The sequence below is a fragment of the Dermacentor andersoni genome, chromosome 3 (assembly GCF_023375885.2).
Source record: "Dermacentor andersoni chromosome 3, qqDerAnde1_hic_scaffold, whole genome shotgun sequence".
NCBI lineage: Eukaryota > Metazoa > Arthropoda > Arachnida > Ixodida > Ixodidae > Dermacentor > Dermacentor andersoni.
In genome coordinates, this window is record NC_092816.1 from 32706661 (window position 1) to 32734153 (window position 27493).

Genomic DNA, 27493 nt, shown 5'->3' on the forward strand with positions numbered 1-27493 from the left:
TTTGGGAGGTTGTGTAACAGTGCGTGGCTACCAGTCCTGTAAAACCACGTAAAGCGCAGGACGCTGCGGTTCTAGACCTACTGCGGCCACAGCGGAAGGTTAGAGAAGCACCCACGTAAGCATAGCAGAGAAGTGGCTATGTCAGGCGGCTAGACTGATAACGGTAGAAGCGTCACTCAAAACAGACTGAATCCTTCTCCACTTCAAGCGGCGTTTTCGCTACTTCCTTTTTAAATAGAAAGATGTTGATCGATAAGTACTTTCACAAGCAACAGTTAAATTAGTTAATTTTCATTTTTCCTTCCAGTTTGGCTGTTGCCTTGGCTCTGTCGCTTAGTAGATTGCTTAATTTCTCAGCTCCTTGCGACTCTTGTTTCCAGTTGCCAATTCTGCATGAAAAGCGCTGTATAATTAGGGACTAACCAGACGAGGTAACGGGTGACATTCATATTGCTCATGAGTTTGACAGTTATTACAGGGTTGGATCATGTACACTGTATCGCATGATTTTATTTTCCACCTTATCTAACCTGTGTCACACGTATATGGTTCCGAGGATATGCCAACGTCGTGGCGAGCCGTCGCTTGAGAAAATAATGAAGCAAAAGGAAAAGTAAAACACAACTAGCATTGTGTCTGGCTGTAACTCGTTCCACGAGCATACAGACCAGCTGACTACGAACTGAATCTCTTTCCTGGTCTCTGGATCACTCTAAACAAAGAAGGCTGAACTAACGAAGCAACAGCAATGTGCGTGGTGACAACTCAATGCGCCACGAGTTAATCACGTGAACACCGAATCAATGTGTAAACTGGCCGTCACACCCCAGGAGATGCCGATAATTACCGCCATCTAAAAGGAGTGAAAAGGGCAGCAAAATGTTGACCGCCGAATAGCTGTGAAGTCTCAAGGTTGATTTGGCGGTGCTTTAGGAATGTGTGCGAGGAGTGGTGGCGCAGGTGAGGGGGGAGGCCCCCCGGGTACATGCCTGATTCACGTATGATTCACGTACCGATGGATGTATACAGAGGGTGGCAATAATTGTGTGGGATGATTTGCTTTGGAAACTGCTTACAAATTGTGAAATGTGCTATATAAAGAAAGCCTTATATGTGCTGTATTGCTTGTTCTCTTTTCGTGAAAAAGTTCCACTAAGTGGACTTGTTTCCAAGTGTATCATACTTACTTGTGTAATGAATGCACTTTGATTCCAAAAAGTGAAGCAATGTTGGGAGTTGAGTTTAACGTGTGGTAAATTTTACGGGGACTTCTTCAAAAAACCAATAAGTGACAAATATGACTGTAATGATATAAAAAATGCATTAGATAACTTAGACTTGCAGTAAATATACATGTCCACTACTTGCAAACAGTGGCAGCTTTCTTGTCTTTGGCCCTGGGAAGGGGCGCCTTGTCTACTTGTAGTGAGTAACTTGTATTGCTTCTGCCACTGTTGCACTCAGACTTCATCAACAGCGAAATCCCTCCTGGCCGCGCAGTTCTCATGCTCTGCCACGCATTCCTGGGCTTTAACTTAACGCCGCAGGCTGCATAAAGATGCATACATGTTAGTGTGGGAAATGTGCGTGGTATGCTTTAAGTGGCAGAAAGCACACTGCAAAAGCAGGCAAGTGGCAACGTTTTTCTGTTGCAGAGTGAATGGGTTTCTGAGCGATTTCTATTGCTGCATGCTGCTTGTCGCCGATCGGGAAGACCAATAAGAAGTGGACGACTAATTCATGCGGGTAAATGCCAGGAGGCACTACCACCCTCTTTCAGCATTGCTGATCACAGCAGCAGTGATTCCAGCCGAGACTGAGTTTATAACGTGCCCGTGGCGACAGGGACGTCCGTAAGTGTGCCCATGCTGGCACGTTTTGCCATGTGCAGTTTTCTGGATGTGGTTTTCTGCAAGTGTGGCTGTGCCTAAGTGGAATTAAATGAGGCCCATCTCCCCCATCAGAATGCAAGATAGGCAGAAAAGCGAGCACCAGACATGAAATCGGCTGAAAAGTTGCCTTCGAAGTAGAAAAAAAAAAAAAATGCCGGTTCGACACACTGTGGGAATCAGTGTAAAAACAAAGCGGCACGTCACAGTAAGAAACATGTAGAGGATTTCAGAGATGGACCCATCCCACAACGGCCATTAGCTGTTGTTGGAATCTCAGCGCTGACGCCCGTTGTTGCAAATGGGTCGCAAGCCCCAAGGGTAGCGTTGGCCTGGCGGCCTGGGGCACAACTGGAAGCATCTGAAGGTCCCGGCAAAGCATGAGTCGACTGGTAACAGAACAACTTGTTTATTCTAACATCGCAAAAGAGCGGGCGGTCAGGTCGACCGAAGTGGAGAGACGGGAGAGCATGTAACTCAACGGAAGAAATCGGAGCCTCTCTTGGCGTCCGGGGGCAGCTGCTTTTATAGTCTCGGAGTCGAGGGCAAGAGGGAACGCCTGATAGAGGTGCACGTGACGCGCGGCACGGACAGGCTGAGAGACACGTTGGGACGAGTGTAGTGACGCATCCGCCCGGCTCAGACCTCCTCGCTTCACACTTGGGGAGCTCCTCTCCCCGGCTGCCGCGCTTTGACAAGCGTGGGCACCAACATGCACACACACACACACGCACACTTGAAGACACGTGGCATTGAAACATGCCTGGACGCGCTTGGCGGGGAGGCGTATCGGCGGCGCTGAACGGGCCAAAATGTCCGCCGCTTTGAACGAAGCCCCGGCGTCCGTTGCATCCGCGCCAGCTATACCGCGCGTTGTAGGTGAAACGTAACACTGTGGTGAATTTCCTTGCAGAGCAAAGGTAACATTTATTCAGGGATGAAATTCTCGAGCGATAACTTTCACTGATGCTATCACCTTTGCGAAATTCCATGTGACCTGGCACCAAACATTTTAAAGTAAATAGCTGAAAGCATTCCTGACACTGTGTGAAGATAGTGAGCTTGGCACAGTGCCGTAATCGCTGTTGGCCATAACATCGATGCGTCCGGTGCGGAGTTACATGAAGCTTCATGAGAATGAACATACTTCTGATAGCAACAGCTTTTACTCGGCAAAATAGTTGACAACGACCATGGCATGATATATCATGAGGAGGTGGGCAAAGAAAGGTTTACTTGAAAAATAGGGCTAACATATGGTTCATCAGTTTACCCGCTTCTAATGACACAATTGTCTACATCGCACGTCGCTGTCGCACTGGCACCATGCTGGAAAGCATTAATCTTCTGGAAGAAGATGGCTCTTGATGGCGTTTGCCATCATAATGAAGCAGGAAACTACAGCAGGTTTGTTCGTTCTTGGGACTGCACAAATGCAAAGTATGGAGTGCGATTATTACGCGAATGTGTTCATTGTGCAAATAAATACTGTACAGTAATGCAAATAAATACTGTACAGTAATGTGTCACATCTACGGCAGGTCACATGCACAATGCTTTTTGTAGAAGTCTTTTGTAAACATTTTCTATCTACTTCTGGAGGTAATACCACATGTTTGTGGTATTCCGTAACTGCAAATGTACAAAATGATGTTTAATACTTTAATGTATAGCTGTTCATACAGTTTGTGAAGTTATGTCTGCATATAATGTGGCTGTTCATGGCACACTGCAATGCCTTCTTTGATTTTGCTCCTCAGGACAAAGCTGGCAGTTGGTATTCTCTCGGGTGACTACTCTAAGCCGCCTTGTGAGGGCACCGACCAGTCTGAGCCAAAGGTAAGCAAACAAAAAAGTGCCAGAACACTGCCCGTCTAGTGTACCACAGTACAATACTGACCACTTATAATGTAACCGATTATAGTGGAGGGCCAGATGTAATGCGGTCTTTGACTCTCGTTTATCCTCTCCTAGAACTCAAGGTATACGCATAACGCTTATAGTGCAGCCATGTGAGATGAAATGACGATTATAATGCTGCTGCCAGAAAATCCCACAGAGTGCGCTTCTCAGTGAAGTGCACTAGCTAAGGAGAGAGTGCCGATTTCAGGTTTCTTGGGCACTGAGGGTTGCCGAGGTGACGGAAAAACCTTTGCTCCAGCCACTTGTCAGCAGTGTGCACTTTGCACTGAATGTGAGTGTACTGGCGCTTTTTGGCTGTTCAGTGATTTTTACAGTGAAGTTGTCCATGGCTAGGATCTGGAAAAAAATGTGTCAGAGATGTTGACAAAAATAAGTCGTGGCAGTCGCTCTGAATGTTATCTATGTATAAAGTGCATTACCATTTCCGCATGATGTTATTAGTCGCGGCAGTTGCTCTGAATGTTATCATCTCATCGACCATGTTATGACGCATGACGTTCATGTCCATATATAAAACGTGGTATGGCAGCGCTCCTTTGCTCCCATTGGAGCATCGAAAGGTATAATAAAACGCAATAGTGTAACCACCAAGTGCCGACCTTAATGTCGACCTAGTGTGCCTTGATGGCAAGTAGATTGTATCTTTCCTGTTGGAACAGTTTGGAATTGAGTGCTACATGGACGTCAATGTGCCAACCACACGTCACCGGTTGTGTATTGATCTAACTTTTGGCAAGAACGTGTCTTAACAGAGCAGTACGTACAACCGATTGCGGCGTACAGTCGAACCCGACCATATCGAACCCGTTAACATCAAATGAGTCTATTATCGAACAATTTCTGGACACAGTATAGTTACAATGAGTATATATATATAGCAAAAATTACGCCTGCATCGAACAAAAATGGCAGCGACTCCAGATATATCAAACGTTAAGCGGCGGAAAAGTGCCCCCAGAAGTTTGCTTTCCCTAGCAGTGGCGAGGAAACCCGGCGGCGCGGCTCCATCCAACCTTCTCTCTACCGGGACCACGCTGCCACGCACGAGCCGTCAACACCCCCCTGCAAAAAATGATCCTGGCCTGCCCGCAGCGCTTGCTCAGACAGCCAATCAGAGGCTCTTGTGCCTTCGTCATGCAAGATGGCGAAAGTGCGAGTTATCTCGCTGCTTTGCTGGTTCATTGTGTGGGTGCCTTGTGGGCGTTCTCTCGCAGTGTTGCCGTGATGGAGCAGCTGAATTCGCCTTTCGTCGTGAAGCTCGAAATCATAAATCGGATCGAATGTGGTGAGAAGTCGGATGACCCCGCAGCATGCAAGATTCCGAGGAGCACTCTCAGCACGATCTTAAAGAATAAGGGGGAGATTAGGGCTAAAGCGGCCAAACTCGCGGCTCGGTGCCCAGGGCGCCCGACACGTACGCACGGCCGTGTACAAGTAGTTCATCCGAAATTGCTTCAGCCGTGCCGGCTTCCGCATGCTCGGTGATGACTGTAAAATCTGATGAATGCGACAACGCCGTTGCCGGTGTTGCCGAAGTTTGGAGTGAGCTGCCAGAATTTCTGGAAGCTGTTGATGAATCAATGGTGGACGAGTTCGTGAGTGCAGATAATGGTGTCGCGACCACGGGAGAGCTCGAAAACGAAGACTACATTGCCAACATCGTACCGAGCACAAGTGAAAGTGGACACAATGAGCAAAGCAATGATGGTCCTTTGCCCACACCTCCGAAGTGATTGGTGCGCTCGCACTAGTCCGGTGCTTCTGCGCGAATGCGGAAGGTTGCGGCCTCAGCTGCTCTGACTCCTTAGACAATGTGGAGAAGTGCGTGCGTAGCAGGCATCAAAATTGCCCAAGCAGAAGAAAATGCAGGACTATGTCATGGGAAACTAAGCTAGCTTCATCAATAAAGTGATCTTATGTATGGTATGTGCTTTTATGACATCCAATTATTTAGCAGGCTTATATCGAATTATGCGCTATATTGAACTGATATGTGTTTTTTTGCAAGTTTAATATAACCAGGTTCGTCTATTACAGTGACCACAAAGCTATGGTCACTGTGCTAACGAATGAGACAAAATAAAGACAATAAAAACCACCTAACCTGTATGTGTCTTTTTTTCGGATGCGGGCAGGATAGTGAAAACTTCGTAAAGGCTGCAGATGCGTTTCGTGTTCTCTCGTCGCAGTGTGCGCCAGCACAAAGTGAAGGTGCACATGTGACCTTCACTCCATGACGCTGTCTGTTTAAGCCATGTTTCGCAAATTCAGTTCGGAGGGTTCGTTGTGCCCACAACATGAGCTACTGCCGTTACTATTGGCATGCACAAACTTATTGTACATGTTCGCGGTAGTTGCCGGATGATAGCTTGCGAAGCCAAACTCTGCTTCACACAGGCTACCGTCAGCTCAGTCTGTGAGCATGATCACATGCCCATCCTACGTTAGGGTTTAAGAGTACGAACATATTGTTACGTGTAGCTGGAGCCCAATACTATATACAATTTATTTACTGGGAAGCTAACGGAAGGCCAAAATGGCGACACTATATCAAGCGGGGCCCACATCGTCGTCTTCCTCCTCAGTGCAGCCTCACTGTGGCGGCTGTTCCGTAGCATCACCCCCTGCAGTAGAAGCACCGTCCCGGTGCTTAATCTACACATCCGCGGTGAAAGGTGTCTGGTATGGCTTTAGTCTCGCCACGTGAACGATGTCACTTGCAGCCGACGATGACGCTGACAGGTCGGCGGGGATGACTTCATACGTGACATCGGTCACTTGTCGCACCACACGGTATGGGCCAGTGTAGTGTGACAGTAGCTTTTTGGAAAGGCCCACACGTCGAATGGGTGACCAGAGAAGTACCAGAGAAACCGGAGTAAAGTGCACGTCGCGATGGTGGCAATCATAGAGGCGTCTCTGATGCTCCTGTGAGGCCTCGAGACAGGTACGGGCGAGCTGGCGCGCGTGGTCGGCGTGTGCGATTGCGTCGCGGGCATATTCAGTGGTTGAACGTGTAGCCGAGGGCAACAAAGTGTCCAAGGGCAATGCGGGTTCTCGGCCATATAGGAGATAGAATGGTGAATAGCCGGCGGTGTCGTGATGCGATGAATTATACGCGAACGTCACATATGGTAAGTGAAGATCCCAGTCGTGGTGGTCGGTCGCAACATACTTTGAAAGCATGTCGGTGATGGTCCGGTTGAGGCGCTCCGTGAGGCTGTTGGTCTGTGGGTGGTAGGACGTGCTGAACTTGTGCTTTGTCGAGCAGGAGCGGAGGATGTCCTTGGCGACTGCCGACAGAAAGCTGCGGCCACGGTCAGTGAGTAATTGGCGCGGAGCACCGTGCACTAAAATGATGTCATAGATCAGAAAGCAACGTCAGTAGCACAACTTGTCGGAAGGGCTCTGGTGACTGCGTACCGCGTAGCATAATCAGTAGCGACGGCGACCCATTTCTTTCCGGAGCCCAAGAGAGGAAACGGTCCAAGAAGGTCTAGACCAACACGGAAAAAGGGTTCCGGTGGGATGTCGATCGGCTGGAGACATCCAGCTGGAGGTGTGGAGGGCTTCTTCTGGCGCTAACAGGGCTCACAAGCGGCAACGTAGCGCCGCACGGAGCGGGCGAGACCCGGCCAAAAGAATCGACGCCGTACACGGTCGTATGTGCGCGAGACGCCCAAGTGTCCAGCCAAGGGAGCGTGGTGAAGTTGTTGGAGGACAGTCGAACGCAGGTGTGATGGAATTACAAGCAGAAGGTCAAGGCCATGTGGATCGAGATTGCGGTGGAATAATGTCCCCTCCTTAAGGAGAAACATCCGGAGAGAGGCGTCGGCAGGCGTTGACTCCAGATGGTCGATGAGGACTCGTAATGAAGGATCGCGGCGTTGCTCGTTGCCGATTTCAAGCACCTGGGACACAGAGAAAACGCAAGCGATGGCGTCCGCATCAGTCGGTTCGTCGATGGGGTAGCGGGACAAACAATCGGCATCCTGGTGCAAGCGTCCCGTCTTATATACCTTGGAGAAGGTATATTCTTGCAGGCGTAACGCCCAGCGAGCGAGTCGCCCCGTGGGGTCCTTGAGCGAGGATAGCCAACAGAGCGCGTGGTGATCAGTGATGACACAGAAGGGGCGTCCGTACAAGTATGGACGAAACTTCGCAACAGCCCACTCAAGAGCGAGGCACTCGCGTTCTGTGATTGAATAATTGCGCTCAGCAAGTGATAGAAGTCGGCTGGCATAGGCTAAAGCGTGATCATCTCCACGCTGGCGTTGTGCTAACACTGCTCCTATGCCGTCACCACTGGCATCAGTTCGAATTTCCGTTGAGGCAGACGGGTCAAAGTGGGCCAAATTGGAGGCGTGGTAAAAAGAGTAGTGAGCTGCAAAAAAGATGCGGCATGGTCAGGTCCCCCAAAAAATGGGGCGTCTTTCTTCAAGAGGTCGGTAAGAGGACGTGCGATGGTCGCAAAATCCTTCACAAAGCGTCTGAAATAAGAGCACAGCCCTACGAAACTACGAACGTCCTTGGTATATTTCGGAACAGGAAAGTTTGTAACGGTGCGAATTTTGTCCGGATCAGGTTGCACGCCTCTGGCGTCCACAAGGTGTCCAAGGACGGTGATTTGGCGGTGAGTGAAGTGGCATTTTGACGAATTCAACTGGAGACCGGCGTGGCGGAACACGTCAAGAATCGCTGAAAGACGGTCTAGATGCGTGTCAAATGTGGGCGAATAAACGATGACGTCGTCCAGATAGCACAAACAGGTGGACCACTGATCACTTGAACCCCTGAAGCAAAGCGTCCATCATTCGTTCAAAGGTGGTGGGTGCGTTACAGAGACTGAAAGGCATCACCTTGAACTGATAAAGGCCGTCAGGGGTAATGAATGCAGTCTTCTCTCGGTCCATGTCGTCGACGGATATCTGCCAGTAGCCGGACCGTAAGTCGATAAAAGAAAAATAGGTGGCACCGTACAAGCAGTCTAGAGCGTCATCAATACGTGGCAAAGGGTAGACGTCCTTTTTAGTGATTTTGTTCAGGTGGCGATAATCTACACAAAAGCGCCACGTTCCATCCTTCTTTTTGACAAGTACGACGGGAGAAGCCCAGGGACAACAGGAAGGCTCGATAATGTCCTTTGCAAGCATCTTTATGACTTCCTGTTGGATAACAGCTCGTTCGGACGCAGAAACACGATATGGACGTCGGTGAATAGGGTTCGCATCGCCAGTGTTTATGCGATGGGTCACGACGGACGTTTGACCTAAGGGTCGATTGTCAGAGTAAAAAATGTCGCGATAGCCGTCAAGAACACGGCAAAGGGCTTCAGCTTAAACAGGTGTAAGGTCAGAGGAAACCATCTTCTCAATGTCGACGTCAGCACTGTGCGATGACGTCACAGTATGGGCTGAGCTGTGACGATCTTCCACTGTGACTGGCTCGATCTCATCATCCTGTAAATCGCTGATTATAGCCAATGAAATCCCCTGAGGCAGAACTTGCGCGGTTAGTGCGAAATTGACAAGGGGAAGGCAGGTGCGGTTGCCAGTAATTGTCAGCACAGTGTGCGGCACGGTAACACCATGTGTAAGTATAACTGCCGGAATTGGTGCGACCACGTAATTACCGTCGGGTACAGCTGGTGAGGACAACAAGTCGACGTGCGTCACAGATTGAGGCGGTAGGCGAATAAAATCCATGCAGCTCAAACGGCTTGGAGGCGGGTCCACAGGGTCGGCAAGCCAAGGCAAAGTGAGCCGGCCGAACAGTCAATGAGGGCCGAATGATTGGCAAGGAAATCCAGACCGAGAATGAGTTCGTGAGGGCAATGCTCGATGATGGTGAAATTGACGGTGACGGTGATTAAGGAAGAGTTTCCCGGGATGCCATGCTGCACCCCGCTGGCTAGGCATAATCAGGACGCCTTGTTGGGATTCGGTGATCAATATGGCAATTTGGCGCTGAGTCAATGAAACGCATTGCAGTGGCTGTATGCAATTTGGAAAGCGAAGGAACTGCCTTGACAATGAAAGTCGGGGCACTTGTGGCACTGGCAACACTTGAATGCTGGCAACATGGCTCACAACTGCCATGGATTCACGTGCCATGATGTGCACGTGAATAAGTCAGAGAAACGAAGAAGATACTGTACGGCACCCAACATTTCCATCGCCATGGTACACTGGCTCTATGGATTTGGTGGGGAAGTCCCAATGATTTAGCAGGTCTGAAAAATTATACAACTTGCCTGCATCTTTAATGTGCAAGGACCGTAGTCCTTGCACATTAACCTTGCAACTTTTGTAAATTTAGATGAATCCAGACATCCTGGTTGTATACTTCGATTCTTGGATATGTGCAGCTGCTTTAGCTACATGCTTTTCCTGTGTTCAACCTTTGAAAAATGTTGTTTTGGTTATACAGTTGAAACCTGCAATAGCGAAATTGCCGGGGAAAGCAAAAAATTTTGCTTTTGCGGAAATTGCGTTAGTGCGAGAATGAGGCAGAAAAGACTGAGAAGGAAATTGGCTTGCAAAAAAAAAAAAACTTTTTGCCAAAAGTCAGTCAGCTTAGTTTGCCGAGCCTTGCCTAGCAGCGATGTTACTGCTCTCAATTCACACTGCAAGAAGTGGTGCATTGCCACGTCATCATCATGCTCACCGAAAAATGAACTAATTATGTTGAAGGCATTCCACACATCCCGCGGGTTAGCCGTCTTCTCATGATTAGGTATCTGGTGGTTGTCGGCTTCGTCGGCACCTTGGCACCTTGGCAAACTCTGCTTATGACGACCTCATCGGTCATCCCTTCATGCACGACAACACCTTCATCCGCACGAACCAACTCATCGATGCTGAGGCCACCCAGAACACTGTCTGTCACGGCAGAAAGTTCATCCCATGCGTGGGCCAGCGATGGCGGCATTGTGCCATCAGCACTGTCATCGAGTGCGCCTTCAGACGAATCTTCTTGCGATGCCATTGGATCAGCGCATGATCAGCGCTTGCCGAGTGGCAATGAATCCGGCATGTTTAAAACAATTAGCTATCATAGGCTGGCAGCGTTGCAACCCATGCGGCGGCTACCATCTCAAGTGCCATGAACATGACCACTACGGTGGGACGCTTCAACTGGAGGTTCAGCAGCAGACGCTGAATCAGCCTGTCTCTGTAGGCGCACTTGACGCTACGAATGATGCCTTGATCGAGCAGCTGCAGTACGAAAGTGCAGTTTGATGGGAAAAAAACCAAGCGCACATTTGCAAGCGCTACGTCATCAACATGGTGGGCACTGCAATTGTCCAAATAAAGGCAGACCGACCTGCCTGCCTTCCGCATGTTCGTATCGAAGGCCTCGAGCCAGCTGCCAAATATGGCCCGGGTCATCCATGCCTTCAGGTTCGTGGCGTATTGTATGGGCAGCCGACGATTTCCCTTGAAGCAGCGGGGCTTCTTGCTTCTGCCAATTACAAGCAGTGGCTGTTTATCTATGCCGTCCATGTTAGTGCACAACAAAATTGTTGCACGCTGCTTGCTGTGTTTCCTCCCGCGGCATTTCTGGCCTTTTAAGTCCAGGGTCTTTGATGGAAGCATCTCGTAGAATAAGGCTGCCTCATCTGCGTTATAAATGTCTGAGGGCTTGTGCTGGTGCAGTACTTCTTTGTTGGTCAGCAGCTACGACAATGTTGTTACAGGGTCGACGGCTGCTGCCTCCCCGGATATGACTTTGGCCACTATGTCGCGGTGGGCTTTGAAATGGCTCAACCAGCCAGGGCTAGCCTTAAAATCAGCATGCCTGAGAATGCACGCGAAGTCCAGTGCCTTCTGCTGAAGCGCTCTGCCGGACAGCGGCACTTTGTTGGCACACTGTTCACAAAACCATGCGAACACCGCTCTGTCCACGTCTAGAAATGCCGCAGTGCTCACCGTATTGTTCTTTGCACTCACACCATCTCCGAGTGCGCCGAGAATGGAGGCCTTGTGTTTCAGAATCGTAGATATTGAACTGCACGAATTCCAAATTCTTCGGCGATATCCATTTTCTTCCTGCCCTTTTCAGCTTGGGCAATAATTGCAGCCTTATCCTGCAGTGTCATAAATTTCCTCTGCTTGGCTGGAGGCGGCATCTTAGCAGGCTGGCAAAGCAAACGGTCCGATAGGCACACAGACACACAGTTGACGTACTCTAGCACTGACGACACTGAGCACATGACCACATGCAGCGGTATACACAAAGCCCACTGATAAAGCGCCATCCGGGTTATCTGAGCCTTCACGTGTAGTTGTTGTTGATTTGGCTGCCACAGTGCCACGTAGGCGTTTTGCTTCGCATTTAGCACATGCAGTGATGGCACACAGGATTAAATAAGATGTGCTCACCGCAAGGTCACCTACGGTTCGTCTTTTTTTTTTAGTTGTGTAATTTAAATACTAATAAATGCATTTCTGGTATGGATGCTGCGCAGTCACCCGCTGCGACGGGCGAACGACCACCATCTTCATCACCGCTGTCACCTGTCACAAAGTGTCACGAGGCTCTTTTTTTATTGTAAACAATAATGGAAGCAGCCACGCAAGTGTGCTTTAGCGGTAGTTCATGCAATTTAAGCGCACAACGAATGCATTTGAGCAGTTTACGGACCCAATTAGTGTTACGTGTGTAGATTATTTGCAGACTGTCGTTTCACAAAATATTGTTAATGAGGGATTGCTGTAGAAAAAAGTTTCGTTGTCACGAGATAGGAAAAACATTGACTACTATGGGTGTTCGCCGGGGATAGAAAATATTTCATTGCGGTGAGAATTTCGTTGCCTCGGGATTTCGTTACCGTGGGTTTCGACTGTAGTGTGGTAATACTTACAGTGCAGATATTTGTGACTCCGGCGGCTTACGCTAAAAGCGGTCTATGGTGTATAATAGGGCTTCGCAGCTCTGCATTTGTAATAGGCTATGTTAGACTTATGTGTTACAATCAAGGAAAATTGACCATTTTGTCATGCTAGCAAACCAAATAGCAAGTGGTAGCATGTGGAAATGTTGTAGAACATGACAAGAACCAGAGCTCTAGTGTACATTGACCTTTGACCATGTGTCGTTGCTCTGTGAGCTACGCCTCTTGTGGAGCTTTCATAGCTTGCAGAAGATTCTCTGTGCTTGGGTTTCTGGTGGGAACGTTTAAGCCTAGCCACTTTGGTGCGCTTTCGCCTGGGTGCAGCTTCTTCCTTGGAACCGCTTTGGTGGCATCGCCTCAGAGGATGACGATGTTGACACATTTGAAGGTATCTTGGGAAGCTTACGCCTAACTGCTACGACACGCTATTGCTTTCGTCTGGCTGCTTTCATGGCTGCTGCTACCAGCCGAAAAAGTAAGGTGAGCGAGATGATCCGCACTCTGCTGTGCGCTGACTCGACGGTGACAGGCACTTGCAAGAGCCATGTGAGGCCTTGTGTCAACAGCCTAGTGGTTGGCTCATTGACGACACACGTTTGGGTCTTCGAGCTCGGACCCAAGTGCCAATTGCATGCTAGCGGGTACACAAGCTCGTTCACCAGCAATGTTCTTATTAATTTTTTTTCAATTTAGTGCTGTGAAAGCGTTTAGTTCTATATGCTTGCCGGCATTTAGAGCATCACAGTTCTGCCAAAGCATGCATTATGTGCGAAGTTCAGCACTTTAGGCTTATTTTACCAGTTGCAGTTAGTTTTGCAGAGGTTATTTAACTGACATCTGCTTTTAGTGTCACAGATTGGCTAGTGTGAGAAGGGTTTTATTTTCAGTTCATAAAGGCTGCCCTTATGGACTGTAACACTGCTGCCTAACTTTGTATTATTAGACATCTTTGGCACAGCATTCAGTCTGCTCTCCCCAGGGGAACATGGCCTTGCCAGTTTATGTGCAGCTGCTGAGCAAGAATGCTGTCGTGTGTCTGCACAAAGTTCGAACCATCTGCAGAAAGCGAGGTGTAGTCCTTGCTTTGAGCTGACGAAGTGAAATGTGAATGTGGTGTGGGATTCTTTCACATTTTACCGTAAAACTGACTGGACAGTGTTTGTGTGTCTACAACAAGCAGTTTTCAGGAGTGCGAAATCAAACTGCGCGTCCTGCAATGCCTGAATGTAAGAACTGTGAAACGAGCAGGTTGGGAAAAACTGAGCTAATTTGCTGCATTGTGCATTGCTGTTCCAGCTAAACTGACTATCAAAAATGTTGTTTTCTTGCAAACAGGTGTTTAGTTAAGCGCTCTGGTAGGATACCTGGATTCATCGGTGGCATGTGGTCCCTGCCCCTATTTTTTTTCTTGCCTGTTTTAGGAACAGGAAGGTATCAAGCCACTCATGTTCAAGACCTTGGTTGGCAGAAACCACCCGGAGTTCTCAACTAAGCGACAGCAGGATGCACAGGAATTCTTCTCGTACTACCTTGAGCTTGTTGAAGTGAGTCATTTGTTGCTGTTGCATTTCTAGGAAAACTAGCTCTATGCTGCTATAGCTGGCTCATACAAAAAGTTGGGCTTGTGATACAGTCGCCAACTAATGATTCAGACGTTCTCGATTATTTGGACACCTTTAAGGCGCTGCCACTGGCTTAATGTATTAGGATGACTGAAATTTTGGACAACTTACAGTGTGCTGTTCGATAATTCAGACTTCGCCTGACAAACCACAAGTTGATCAGGTCACCGAGTTAAGCAGAAATAACAATATTTTTGCTTTGATATAGTGCTGGCCACATCGCCCGTGCTTTCTCGAAACTGAAACTAATGAAGCCTATTCAATCTAGTAGTCGCTAAGCTGCTAACTTTCAAAGGCTGTATATGTGCGATTGATGAAGCACATTATGCGTGTTTGCTTTTTCTTTTTTACATGTTATTTAGCGACGTGGTCCTGGAAGACTTCTTTGATTGCTGTTATTAATTCTTGTTGCAATTCTTGTTGCTCAGAATCATCTAGCAGCTTCAAGTGGCGCCAGCTGCACCCTCAGTGTCTGTGCCAATGAGGGCAGCGAATAAGTGGGGGAATTGCTGGAAATTGATTCTTGCAAAGAAACTTGCAATCACTTGACTATCAGAGTGCAGTCGACCTTTGTACAGGAAGCCTTAACTCATATACGTATAGGGTCATCTGCGATTTCCCTATACTTGAACCTCCCTATAATGAAATGAGATTAAACGATATAAGGCATATAATGAAGTGCTATATGAAATTCCTCTTGAAATCCCTATAAAGACGTATTTCGAACCTCGTTCTAACAAAGTAAAATTGACCTGCAAATAGATATAAGCACTAAATTTGTCTCCGAAACCAAAAAAATATTGGACCGTTGTTCCGCCAGGTACAGTAAAACCTCGTTAAACTGTACTCGCTTAAACAGTAGTTTCATTCTAAAAGTACTAAAGTCAGATCCCTGACTTGGCTGCCATTGTACATAATGCGTTTCTTATCCATATAAACCATACATACCAGCTTATTGCGTACATGGTGTATATTACATGGTGCATAAACTTTTTTCTGCATTTGATATCAGTTTATAGAATTGTGATAGGCAGTTTACACAATTGATATAGTTTTTAATTGATGGGTACAGAGTTGTAAACGTGATACATGGGTTTTTCTTTGATTTTGCAAGTTTCAACAATATTTGTAAATATATTGATGGCCTAAATTGCTTCCTGCAGTCACTAGACTTCAACATTTTCTTTTAATTGCAACAAACTTCATCAAATTCAGGTGCGGTCGTTGCCAAGAAAAACTGTTTTTGCATTCCAATGTATTTAGATAGGAGCCCTCGAGCAAGCTTCCCTTCCTCTTAAAGGTCCTCTTACCAGGCCCCATTGTAAATTTTGGGTATACACTGTGAGTTGCGAAACGCTGTCTAAGGAGCCTATTCTCAAAATAATTTTTTGAATTAGTTCATTATTGGAGGAGATGTGCTCTTGTGCTCTTGTTTAGAACAGGTATGGGAGTGACTTGTTTTTCTGAATTAGTTGTATGGCAATATATTCACTTTGTTATGGCAATCTGTGATAACATTGATAAGATCTAGCCGATTTATAGCTATAGTTTAGAGTTCTTGCCACTTCTCTTAAGATCTTGTGGCATTCTGTCACTATTACACCACTGCCATTTATGCGTGCTGCTTGTGGTGAAAAAGCTAGCTGTCATGGCAGTGACAAAATCACCACTGTTTTCTGCGATGCTCTTGCAAGTTTTGTTGGACCACCTGCTTGCAGCCAGGGGTTTCAGCAACCATAAATAACTGACATTACTAGTAAAATTTTTCTGCTTACTACTCAACTTTTTGTCGTGGCATTCTTCATGTCAATTTTTGGTTCAAGGTGCCAAATTCCTTGACTGCCCATCATTTGTACTGAATGATGATATGGATTACCTTATTTATGAGTTCCAAGGAATTGCAGCTATTATGGTGAAAAGGCTAACAAGTTATGTTAAGTAACACCTGCTTTATTTGTATATTGACTTATGTAGTTGTGAGAATTTAGTTATTTTTGTACAGTCAAGGTCTGCACACATATAGGCTTCATCTAAGAAACTAATGAGAACTGACTTTGCAATTTGTTCAAAAGATGTCATCATCTAAAAGTATTCTACCTTAATGCGAGTTTATCAGTTGATACACATATGTTGTTTATCTTTTTCTGGTGACTCTTGCTCACAGTCTTATCTACTGTTACGAAGTTGTTGGTCCACGCAGGACGCGCCTACATGTATCTGAAATTTCCTGACTGTTGTGGCTGATTCTGTAGCGATCTAATCAAATTGCACCCACAACACGAATAGTGGTGCATATTGTTGAACAGGTGTGAGCACCAGCTATTCTGGAATGCACCAGCTCTGGAATGTATGATGAGTCACGCATAAATAGCCCGCTCACTTAACCCTTACAGACAGGATACGTTGATGAGACATTTGTGCCTGCCGTTATCATTGTGCCTTAAGTGTTATTTGTCTTCCAGGCACAAGTTGCCCAAAAGAAAGCTAAATTTTTAGACACAGGCTTTTGTTACTTATGTTCTTCACCGTTGCCACAATGTGATTCAGTTGCCTTGTGGTAATCCTCTCTCTGAACAGCAGTTAGTGGGTGGCAATTATTATTGATTAGCGCACATTTTGCAGAGGAACTGCCGAAATGAGATGAATCCTGCAGACTGTCTTAAGTTCGAGGTGGAAGAGCGCATCCAGTGCACAGAATCAGGAAAGGTGCGCTACACTAAGCGCACAGACTGGCTGCTCCCACTGCCGGTGCCACTTGAGTCTGCCACCAATAAGCGTGAGTTGCAGCCTTTTCATTGCACTCCTGTTCATTGTAGATGAGCAGTAAAATGTAATGCAGGCGAACCCACTTATAACAATATCCATGTAGCACGAGAATTCCATTGTTGTAACCAGTGTTAAACTGACAATTGTTATAACTGGGATGCATGAAGAAAATCAACATAGGGGGATGGCAGAGTTATTGGGAGAAAACTATAACAGCTGGGAGGCCAGTGCCCCTCCACACCACCTCTCTCCATTCAGCTGCTGATTGTGCTCACTTGTTTAACTGTTGTAACTCTGCTAATCCTGCACTCTCCGATCGCGTTTAACAAGCTGCGGCTGTAGGCGTTCAAGAATGGCACTTATATAGCAACTGCAAAGAGGGGTCACTGGCGGCAAGTGACATGCGATCTCCATCAAGGCATCGCTTTGGTGGCCCCGAAAGGGGCCTTTTAAAGAATGCGAAAAGGTTGCCGTGGCAGCTTGTCAGCTTGAGAAATCTAGGAAAAACGCTGGGGTGAGATTATCACAAGCATCTTGCCGCATACTTCTGACTGGCTTGTATGAGAAAACCCCATGCCTGTCAGCCTTACTTGCGTTAGGCGAAGCTTGCTGACATCCTTCTCCATGGCATCTAGATACTCCATGTAGTGCAGCGGAAGGTCCTTTGTGAAAACGAAGCCCCGGAGGGACTAAATCTTCTGCAGGCCCTACTGCGAGGACAACGTTGAGGCTGCCCTACCGCATCGTCGCTGCCATCGTGTCACTGTCACTATCACTATCCAATGCAAGCATGTTCACGACAATCGCCTCATCGGTTAGAAGCGCTTAGTTTCCAAATCTGTAGCAGTGCGCTTTCTTTTCACCAGCAACATCGTGCATTGCCGATGATCAGCGGGTGGATCAGCCATCTTCTGTTTCGGTGGTGAGTCAAACGAGGTTGAGAAACCACGTGGTCAGGAACGACTTCGATGCAACCAACAAAGACGAGCATGTAATCCATTGGCAGAACTGTGCAGAATGAGGGGCCAGCATAGAATAAAGAACGAACCGGGCCAGCGAGCAATCTGGGAGCAATGCAGCGCAATTGGCGCTGTCTCTTCGTGTTTCGGAGGGGTGGAAGGGCGACGGGAGAGAGGCGTGTGAGGCTGGCGAGGCGGAGAAGGCTGGAAAATGAGCGCGCAGCAGCCATTGGGGTATTGCGCGGATCGTGCAGTGGCTCGAATTTCTTTTACTTTGTTTCTTTTCAAGGATTTTGCATTTCATCACCTTTTGGCACGGACACCTAGCAGCCAGACTTCGTTATAACCAATAATGCGGCATGGGGGTGTTGTAGTAAGCGTTTTTTTTTTTCATCTTAGAAAACATACAGAAGTTGATGGTGCAGCAGCTTCTCATTGTTATAACCGATATACAGTTAAACCTCGATATAACGAAGTGGGTAAAATGGACAATTTGCTTCGTTATATTGAAATTTGACCTGTTATGCAAATAAGTACAGTTGCTGATAAATTTTTCTTGCATGAAAAGGGGGCTGCAGAATGTTCCGAATTGTTGGGCAATCGAAGAAAGCAAATTTGAATAAGAAAACAATTCATTTTGATCAATTTTGGAGTCAGCGACGAATGACAGTTTCATGTCACGTTGATGATATCTTCACATAGGCAGTACAAATTAAGTGAAGCCAGCCGTGCTTTCGCTTTCCCTTCGCCCCCACGGCTGATAGCATCGCCTGCAGAGGGATGACGCTATCACGAAAAGCACCGGCAGCGGTGGGCTGCTTCGTCTGTCTCTCGCTCCAAGTCACCAAAACTCGAGAAAACTAAACCTTCAATACTATACGCTTGGGAATACAGCTTACATCATGGCATGCCATCTAGGCACGCCCACTCTTTGCACATGTGGCAGATTACCTCTAAAGGAGGTTGTGCGGCTGCGTATGCGTTGAGCCGCACTTACAGCTATGCTCAGCCACGGCTGAGACGCATGCCAGAAATTGCCGTAAGTGCCAACTTACCCCCCCCGCAACCTCCTGCCCCCCCCCCCCCGCCCTTTGTGCACGCTTGATTGTGTTATCGTGAGCTCGCTCTCCTCCCCTCTTTCCCTTTGCTCGCATAGGGAGCTGGCACTTGTGCGTGAAGCCACCATCTTTCTTTCTCACCCTTACACACTTTTACTCGCACCTAAAGCATAAAGTGGGCGGGGTGCGATAGGATATAATTGTACTTGGCCTTTATAAGGAATATAAAACATGATGCGGTTTCACTTCAGCAGTTGCTCTTGTCGCGTTGCGCGCAATTTGAGAGGTGCATTTGCAAGCAGCCGCTTGTAACTCAGTCATTTGACCATCTGCATCCACAGAAGTTTCCATTTATTTTGTCAGCGTTCCCTTGCTGCGGAACTGAAATTTTGCTATATTGAAATCGCGGACAAGCACATTCCATTATATTGAAGTTCTAATTACATGGTGTTCTGTAGACAAGAAATTACAAAAAGCTAAATACTTTGTTATGTCCAGAATTTCGTTATATTGAAGGTCATTATATCGAGGTTAAAACTGGTGTCGTTAACTGGTCATTATTGTTAAAACTGGTGTCGTTATAAGTAGGTTTGACTGTACCCAGATACTGTCCTGCTGCCAATGTTAGTACTATAAGTCCAAAGAGATTGCCATTGTTATTGCAATAAGTACACTAATGAGCTTGTAATTATCACAGTTGTGACAGATAGTGGTTTGGTGTGTGTGTTGTGTCCCACACAGCATACTTCTGTGTGCTGCGTTCCACAAACATGAACAGTGGAAACAGGGTGGAGAGGTGCTATGATGTGTTCAAAGGGCCCTGCAATGCTCCCGAGAAAGCCTGTTTTGTGCCATCGATATCATCATCATGACGCGGCAATTTCGTGCGCTTCAGATGACGGACCCAATATCAATATGAGGCACTATAATGATTGCTTAAAATGTGCTATGTAGGTTTGCGGCAATATTGTGAGTTACTGTGAAAAAAAATTATGACATTACCTTTAAAGCTATTTTAATTGTCATTTAATTATAACATGTGGGCCAATGTCCTCCTCATGGAAGCTGTTGTAACCATAGAAGTTATGCCATGATCTCCGAGATGCCCTCAACAAGCTAAGCAGGCTTGGCAACTGCTAATACCAATGCTCTGCTGCTGTTGAGTGCCACAGTTCTGTGTCATGGGAGAGTGAAATGTAGAATCAAGAGCCATGAAAATTAAGTTGAGGGTAACTCTAATTTTTCTTGTATATTGAAGTGTCTGTGACCGCTAACGTGGCTTTGTGTTTGGTTGGGTTCCATAGCCCCTTTAATATTAGTTTTTTGTGACATTGATTGTTCTGTTTTTTTCTTGTGTGATTAAACATGCAGAGGAAGTGGATGCCTATGAAAGTGAGAAGGAAGAGCGCCTAAAAAATGGTGCGAAAAAGTGAGTCTAATTTTTTGTGCTATTTCTCTTATAGTTTACGAACATTGCAGTTAAACATGCAAATATATTTCACTTTATTTTTTATTTCCGTTTTTCCATGCAGAGATACTGAACCTGTTAGGTCAAAGATTCCGCTCTCTGCTTGCCTGGATGCTTTTGCTAGCGCTGACTTGATCAGTGATTTCTTCAGCACAGCTGTCAACAAGAAAGTGACTGCCGAAAAGTGAGTGCCCTTTTTAACTTCTCGGTAGCACTCTGAATCTTCTATGATAAAGATGACAATAGATGCAGGCTAAAGAAAGTAAATCAATCTTAATTTTCTTTTTTACTCAATACATCTGGTTAAAGACATGATATGTTTTACTTTTGTGTGTCCCATGGTTATAAATGTTTACTATGTGCTGCTGTTCTCTTGCCCTTAGTAGTTCTGGAAGCTGGAATGTCAACCTTTTTTTTCTACATCAGTGATTGTTTCTGCTAGCCTAAACACTCTTATAGTGCAATACCCCTGTTATACACGGGCACTCTAACGGCCATTAAGGAAAATGGCAGTTGGCCTTAAGGGCCGTTAGGCAGAGTTACACGACAGCGCGAGCGCCGTTGGAAATCCAACGGCAATTGACGCCAACAGAGCTCACTGGTCTCCATTCTGCCGCCGTTTCCATCCGTTTTGTCGTGAAATAGGCAAGATGGCAGTCCCCAGCAGCAACGTGTCCCCGCTGCAGGCGAGCACGCCGGCGCAAAAACGCTTCGCCTGGACAGTGTCACTGACTCGTTTACTTGTCAACTTGTGGCAGGATCACCTTGCCGAACTGCGAGCTCAGAAACACAATGCGCCCGTGTACACAAGGATGACGGCGCTGTTCAACCAGCTCTGTTCAGCCAGTCTGTACAGTGTGAGGGCGATGCGCTGGTGTAGGGGTGTGCAAGCTCGCATGTTCGTATCCTTCCGTGCTAGTGAGGGACACGAGCCCATGATGTAGGCAAATGTGGAACGGGTCACGTGAAAGTTGGCCTTGAAATCTTGATCCGACAACGTCGGCAAGATGGTGTCGTACCAAGACGGTCGACTGGAAAGCGTCCACACACTCCTTTGCCTGGCAGACATCACCACAGAGAGTCCCGCAAGGATGTGACATCGTTTCTCGGCCGCCTTCCGCTTTTTCTGCATTGACGCTTTCGTAATGCGCACAGCTTGCAGTTCAGCCCTTTTTGCAGACAAGGCCTCATAGTGCGCAACCAGGAGAAGCAAATTGGTTGGACGATCACAGTCGCATTCATAAAGCAGCCGGTTAAGCGCTATTCCACGGCTGTTCTCGGGTGCGTGTCGCAAAGTCACACCACGTTCAACACTGCATCTGCTGAATCGCACAGACGGTTCTCGCGGTACGAAAGGAAAAAGGAAATGCACTGTGGTGCTGCAGTTAGTACAAGCGATGGAACGTGAAATGGGACACTTCACCACGTTGAAACCACAACAAAAGCAGCCATTTTGCAATGGAATGGATCGAATTGGATCCAGAAACAAAATTTGTTTCGAGTTGGCGAGGTAAAATGTTCAATAGTCACATGATAACTCGTCGAAATGGAAGTGAACCTACTGAACATGGAAAGTGCCATGTGAGCGCAGCCACCACCGTTCCGTACCCACGGTCGTTACGGCGTTCAACTGCCGTTTGCAATAACGGCCGTTGCAAGTGCCCGTGTAACAGGGGTATTATAGTGAAGCTTTGCCTCTTCCTTTGACATTTCCACAGCTGCTGCTGCTGTTACTGTCTTGCATGCTGTGTTGAGGGGTGGTTGAGAATGTGTATAAATGTACATGGCAGGGCTGCGGTAGAGGTATCTACGACAGGGTGCCTCAATGTCCTCCTTGCCCGCTGCTCCGTGCGGCAAGTGCGGAAGACACTGAGGCACCCTAGTCTATGGAACCTTTCCAATGAAAAAGCCCTGGGCATTGCTGCAATGCCCTCTGGAGCTCCCTGGCTGTTGCCACAATGCCCTCTGGAACTCTCTGGTCGGTCGACACAATGCTTTCTGAAGGAATATAATTAAATATGAGCCCCCTGCAAAAGCATTGCAGAAGCTGCAGCGCTTACTGCAGTACTCGCATGCAACAGCCACCCAGAGAGGAGATAGGATGGTAGAGAGGAGGTAGAGAGAGAATGGGTAAAGCCAACACCATGGTTAAATTGGTGAATAACAGCCTTGCCACTTCTTGCTCGTGGTAGTTCGCATACATGGGAAGCTCACGGGAGAAGGGAAAGGTGCTGTCAAAAAGCATGCTTCGTTTGGGGTCTCGTCAATAAAGTAAATGTTGCTGCTAGACATGGCAACAGTTGTGAACAAACTGGAACATCTTCATTTCAAGGTACAGTACGGCTGGTTCTTTTATTTCTGAAAAATTCACCGATGATTACCGTGCTCCCTAATGTGAAATTTGAGTGCAGCTCTATACCTGTTTTAATTCCGTGATATATTGAGGCAAAGAATTGAGAGAGACACGTAGCAAAGTCGGCAATCGTCGAAAATCTGATCTGCAGGTCAAGCGCATCGGCTTTTGTACGTGACTCCTCGAAAGGTTTCAGTGTAATCGCTGGTGCTGCGTGGCTTCCAGAAAGTACTACAAAATTCATGTCGTGCATACGTTTAGATTACAAAACAGGCGCAAACCATGACAATCGAAACAAGCGTTAACGAGACTAAACCAAGCAAACCAACCGGCACGAGCGAGAGCTGACGTGAGCAGACGATAGTACGAAAGGAGTGGTCTGGCTGAGACCAGATACGAGTACGCATCAAGCAGTCGGGTGCGTCTGCATGATCCCAGTTTTCCGTGCGAACGCCACTGAAGGGGGCACTCTCATTGGTTTCCACCCTTTGAGCCTTGTGTCTGTCATCTCCTGCTTCGCACTTGCTTTTTCGTCTCGCTGTGCTCGTTCGCTCAGTTACGCCGCCACCGCCGTTCGCTCGCCACAGAAATGGGCGCCGAAGAGCTGCGCTTTAAAGTAAACTAGAGGCAAGCATGTCCTTGCGGGCAAATGATGCCGCACTTGCTGTCTCAAAACCGCATCAAAGCACCACAGCGTCAAGACAACAGTACGCAAGCAGCCGTCTGGCAAATCAACACCACTTCAGCCACGATGCTACGTGCAATGTCAGAGTATGACAATGCTAGCCTCTGCGCACGGTACGAACAGTGGCGCACAACAACGTTTCAAAAAAATAGTCTCGCTGTGTGTTCTGCGTACTACGTAGACAAACGCTAGTGGTGCACGCAAAGTAATATTTAACATCACCTTACGACTGTCCGTCAACATTACTGCCAAATATCAGTCAGCAAAAACAACACAGAAAGCTTTGCTTACATTGGTTCCCACAGTGCGTGGGATCTGCATAATTTTTTCTCTCTCAACCTCCAAGGCTTTTTTTTCCATTGAGGTAAAATGTCATTTCATTGTCTTCTTGACAGGACCACAAGACTGCGCACATTCCCCGATTACCTTATGATACAGCTGAAGAAGTTTGCCCTTGGTCAAAATTGGATTCCAAAGAAGTTAGGTATGAGATTACAAAAGTGCCTTCAGTGTCTATGACAAGCTAAAAAAAAAAGCCTTTTGTGCATTAAATTTTTTTTCAATAAATGAAATAAAAGAAAAATTTGTTTTTGCCTCTTTTGTTCACTTCAGATGTTGAGATGCTAATGCCTCATCAGCTAGACCTGTCTTTCTTGCGGGGAAACGGTGTTCAGCCTGGAGAAGAGTTGTTGCCTGAGCCTAAGCAGACAAATGAAGGCTCCACGCAGAGTGAGTGTGGTTTTTTTATCTTTCAAACATATGTTTGAAAGTTTCTTAGAAATATCTGAAACTGGAAATCGGATTCAAAAGCTAAGTTACTATATAAACCGGAATATAAGTTGACATATTTTCTGAATAGAGTACGCTAAAGTCACCATTCGTAGGGATCTTTAGCAGAACGTGAGTCGTTGTCTGGCAACATACAGCTTGCATGTTAGTGAGTGCGTAGCTAAAGCCATCATCGTCGTCGTCGTAATCATCATCATCATCATCGGCGGCGGCGGCCTGGTTTCATGTCCACTGCAGGATGAAGGTGGTCTCTCCCTGCAATCTCCAATTACTCCCATCTTGCGCTAGCTGATTCCAACTTGTGCCTGCATATTTCCTAATTTCATCACCCCACCTAATTTTCTGCGGCCCTCGACTGTGCTTCTCTTCCCTTGGCACCCATTCTGTAACTCTGATGGTCCACTGGTTGTCTACATTACATGTTACATGGCCTGTCCAGCTCCATTTTAAACAAAATCTTAATGTCAACTAAAATATCAGCTATTCCCGTTTGCTCTCTGATCCACACCACCCTCTTCCTGTCTCATAATGTTATACCTAACATTTCTCGTTCCATCGCTCTTTGCGCAGTCCTTAACTTGTTCTCGAGTTTCTGTTAACCTCCACATTCCTGCCCCATATGTTAGCACTGATAGAATGCGGTGATGGTACACTTTTGTTTTCAACTGCAGGGGTAAGCTCCCAATCAGGATTTGGTAGTGCCTGCTGTATGCACTCCAACCCATTTTTACCCTGTAAGTTTCCATCTCATGATTGACTACTTGACCTAGATAAACATACTGCTGTACAGACTCTAGAGGCTGATTGACTAATCTGAATTCTTGTTCCCTTGCCAGACAATTGAACATTATCTTTATCTTCTGCAGACATATTAATTTTAACCCCACTCTTGCACTTTCTCAGTTTAGGTCCTCAATCATTTCTTGTTATTTGTCCCTAGTGTTGCTGAACAGGACAATGACACCTGCAAACCAAAGGTTGCTGAGATATTCACTGTTGATCCCCACTCCTATGCCTTCCCAGTCAAATAGCTTGTGTACTTCTTCTGGCTTGCAAAAGCCACCACCACCACCACTATTATCATTATGATCATCAGCCTGTTTTATATTCGCTGCAAGACGAAGGCCTCTCCCTGCGATCTCCAATTACCCCTGTCCTGCGCCAACTGATTCCAAATAGCGCCCGCGAATTTCCTAATTTTATCGCTCCACATAGTCTTCTGCTGTCCTCGACTGCATTTCCCTTCTCTTGGTACCCATACTATAACCCTAATGGTCCAACGGTTATCTAACCGGCGCATTACATGACCTGCCCAGCTCCATTTTTTTTCTCTTGATGTCAGAGTATTGTCTATACCTGTTTGCTCTCTGATCCAAACCGCTCTTACTGTCTCAACGTTATGCCTAGCAGTCTTCGTTCCATCGCTCTTTGCGCGATCCTTAACTTGTTCTCAAGCTTCTTTGTCAGTCTCCAAGTCTCTGCCCCATATGTCAGCACTGGTAAAGTGCACTGATTGTACACTTTCCTTTCCAATGATAATGGTAAGCTTCCAGTTAGGAGCTGACCATGTCTGCCATATGCGATCCAACCCATTTTTATTCCTCAATGAATTTCCTTCTCATGATCAAGGTTCCCTGTAATTGACCTAGGTAAACATACTCCTTCACAGACTCTAGAGGCTGACTGGCGATCCTGAACTCTTGTTCCTTTGCCCAGCTATTCATCATTATCTTTGCCTTCTGCATATTAAGGGGGGATGCTAGGCTCAAGAGTCAACTTTTGAACTACTGCATCAATTTTTATCAAATTTTCAGCGACTGTTTATAATCTGCTCATTAGAATATATTCAAAGTTTCAATGCGCTAGCTCAAACAGACAAAAAGTTATAGCTCTCATATTCAGCAATCATGTGTCTCAGCTTAGGAAAACTATCATTTCAAAAATAATGGAGATATATCAACTGTTTGTAATTAGATATCTTCTAGATGGTTCATAGTGCAAGATAAGACCGCTCGCATGCTTTTTATGCAATTTCTGTAAAAATGTCATCAATCTAAAAACAAAGTTCAATTTTTTTGTTGTCATTACATGTCAGACATCTCAAAATATTTTCTGTTAGAAACTATTTAGCACCCTAAAAAGTATCTTATCTTGTTCCTGAGAAAATTTCAGTCTAGAAACCACCTTGAAAGCATCTTTTGGCAATGTAGTTTAGAAATGATTGTTTTCCTAACGGTTTTGTTTCCCCAAAAAGTGCAAACTCAGAAAAATGAGTTCAAAGATTTGAGAACATGCTATTTTATTTTGTGGTAAAAAAAAATTAATCAAAGTGCCCTGCTCCATAGGTCGGGCCCTCATCTTCAACGCGACGCTGTTCTGTGGCAATTGCTTCAAGCCTTCTTTTCTTTTTCTCAACTTTAGAGCTGTCCATCGCCCTTGCCTTCGCTCGGGCAATGCTTTGATGGGTTGCTTGTTGGACGTGCTTCATCGTCTGGACTCCATGTTCTAGTTCCAGCTTGTCAAATACTCTCTTGATGCCACGTGCACCCTCATTAAATTCTAGTACAGCCAAGGCTGCTGCAGTCTCCACGGTTCTCAGGGATGCGAATTGGGTCTTCGGGCACTTCTTCCACACTAGCGCATTGAAAGACTCGTTTGCATTCTGTGTCTGCATTCTTGAGCATCGTGCAAGGAGCTCTGGCTTACTAAGCCGGTTGTAGAGAGGCACAAGCTCTTTGGCAACGTCTCTGCTGAAAGCTGGACGATGGGGTCTTGGCACTGATGGCTTACCAGCTTCAACTAGGGCTTTGTGCCGATTGTAGTGGCACCATGAGTCCTCACCATGTGGACAAGCGTCATGTCGTGGGACTTCGTCCGTCGAGTAGGAATGAAAAAGTGTCGCAAATACTCCTCGTTGCATTTTTGTCACATCTGGAGCATTTTCTTTCAGGGCAGATGCATAGTAAGCAGTGAGTTTTTTTACCACGCTTTGCGTCAGCTTCCCCTTGCCTCCTAGACCTTTCGTCGTTTTCTTTAGTTTTTCAATTCCAGCATAAACACGTTTTGCGACATGATTTATGCAGTC

General features: G+C 46.5%; 1 protein-coding gene across 1 annotated transcript in view; it reads left to right on the forward strand.

Annotated features, from left to right (window-relative positions):
• Window positions 1-27493, forward strand: part of Usp5 (ubiquitin specific protease 5) — a 68665-nt gene that overhangs the window by 26504 nt on the left and 14668 nt on the right. The window contains exons 10-16 of the mRNA XM_050169643.3: window positions 3650-3728; window positions 14130-14252; window positions 16953-17106; window positions 20485-20542; window positions 20646-20765; window positions 24015-24103; window positions 24232-24348. Of these exons, the coding sequence (XP_050025600.1) occupies window positions 3650-3728; window positions 14130-14252; window positions 16953-17106; window positions 20485-20542; window positions 20646-20765; window positions 24015-24103; window positions 24232-24348 (740 nt within the window). The remainder of the gene's footprint in view (window positions 1-3649; window positions 3729-14129; window positions 14253-16952; window positions 17107-20484; window positions 20543-20645; window positions 20766-24014; window positions 24104-24231; window positions 24349-27493) is intronic.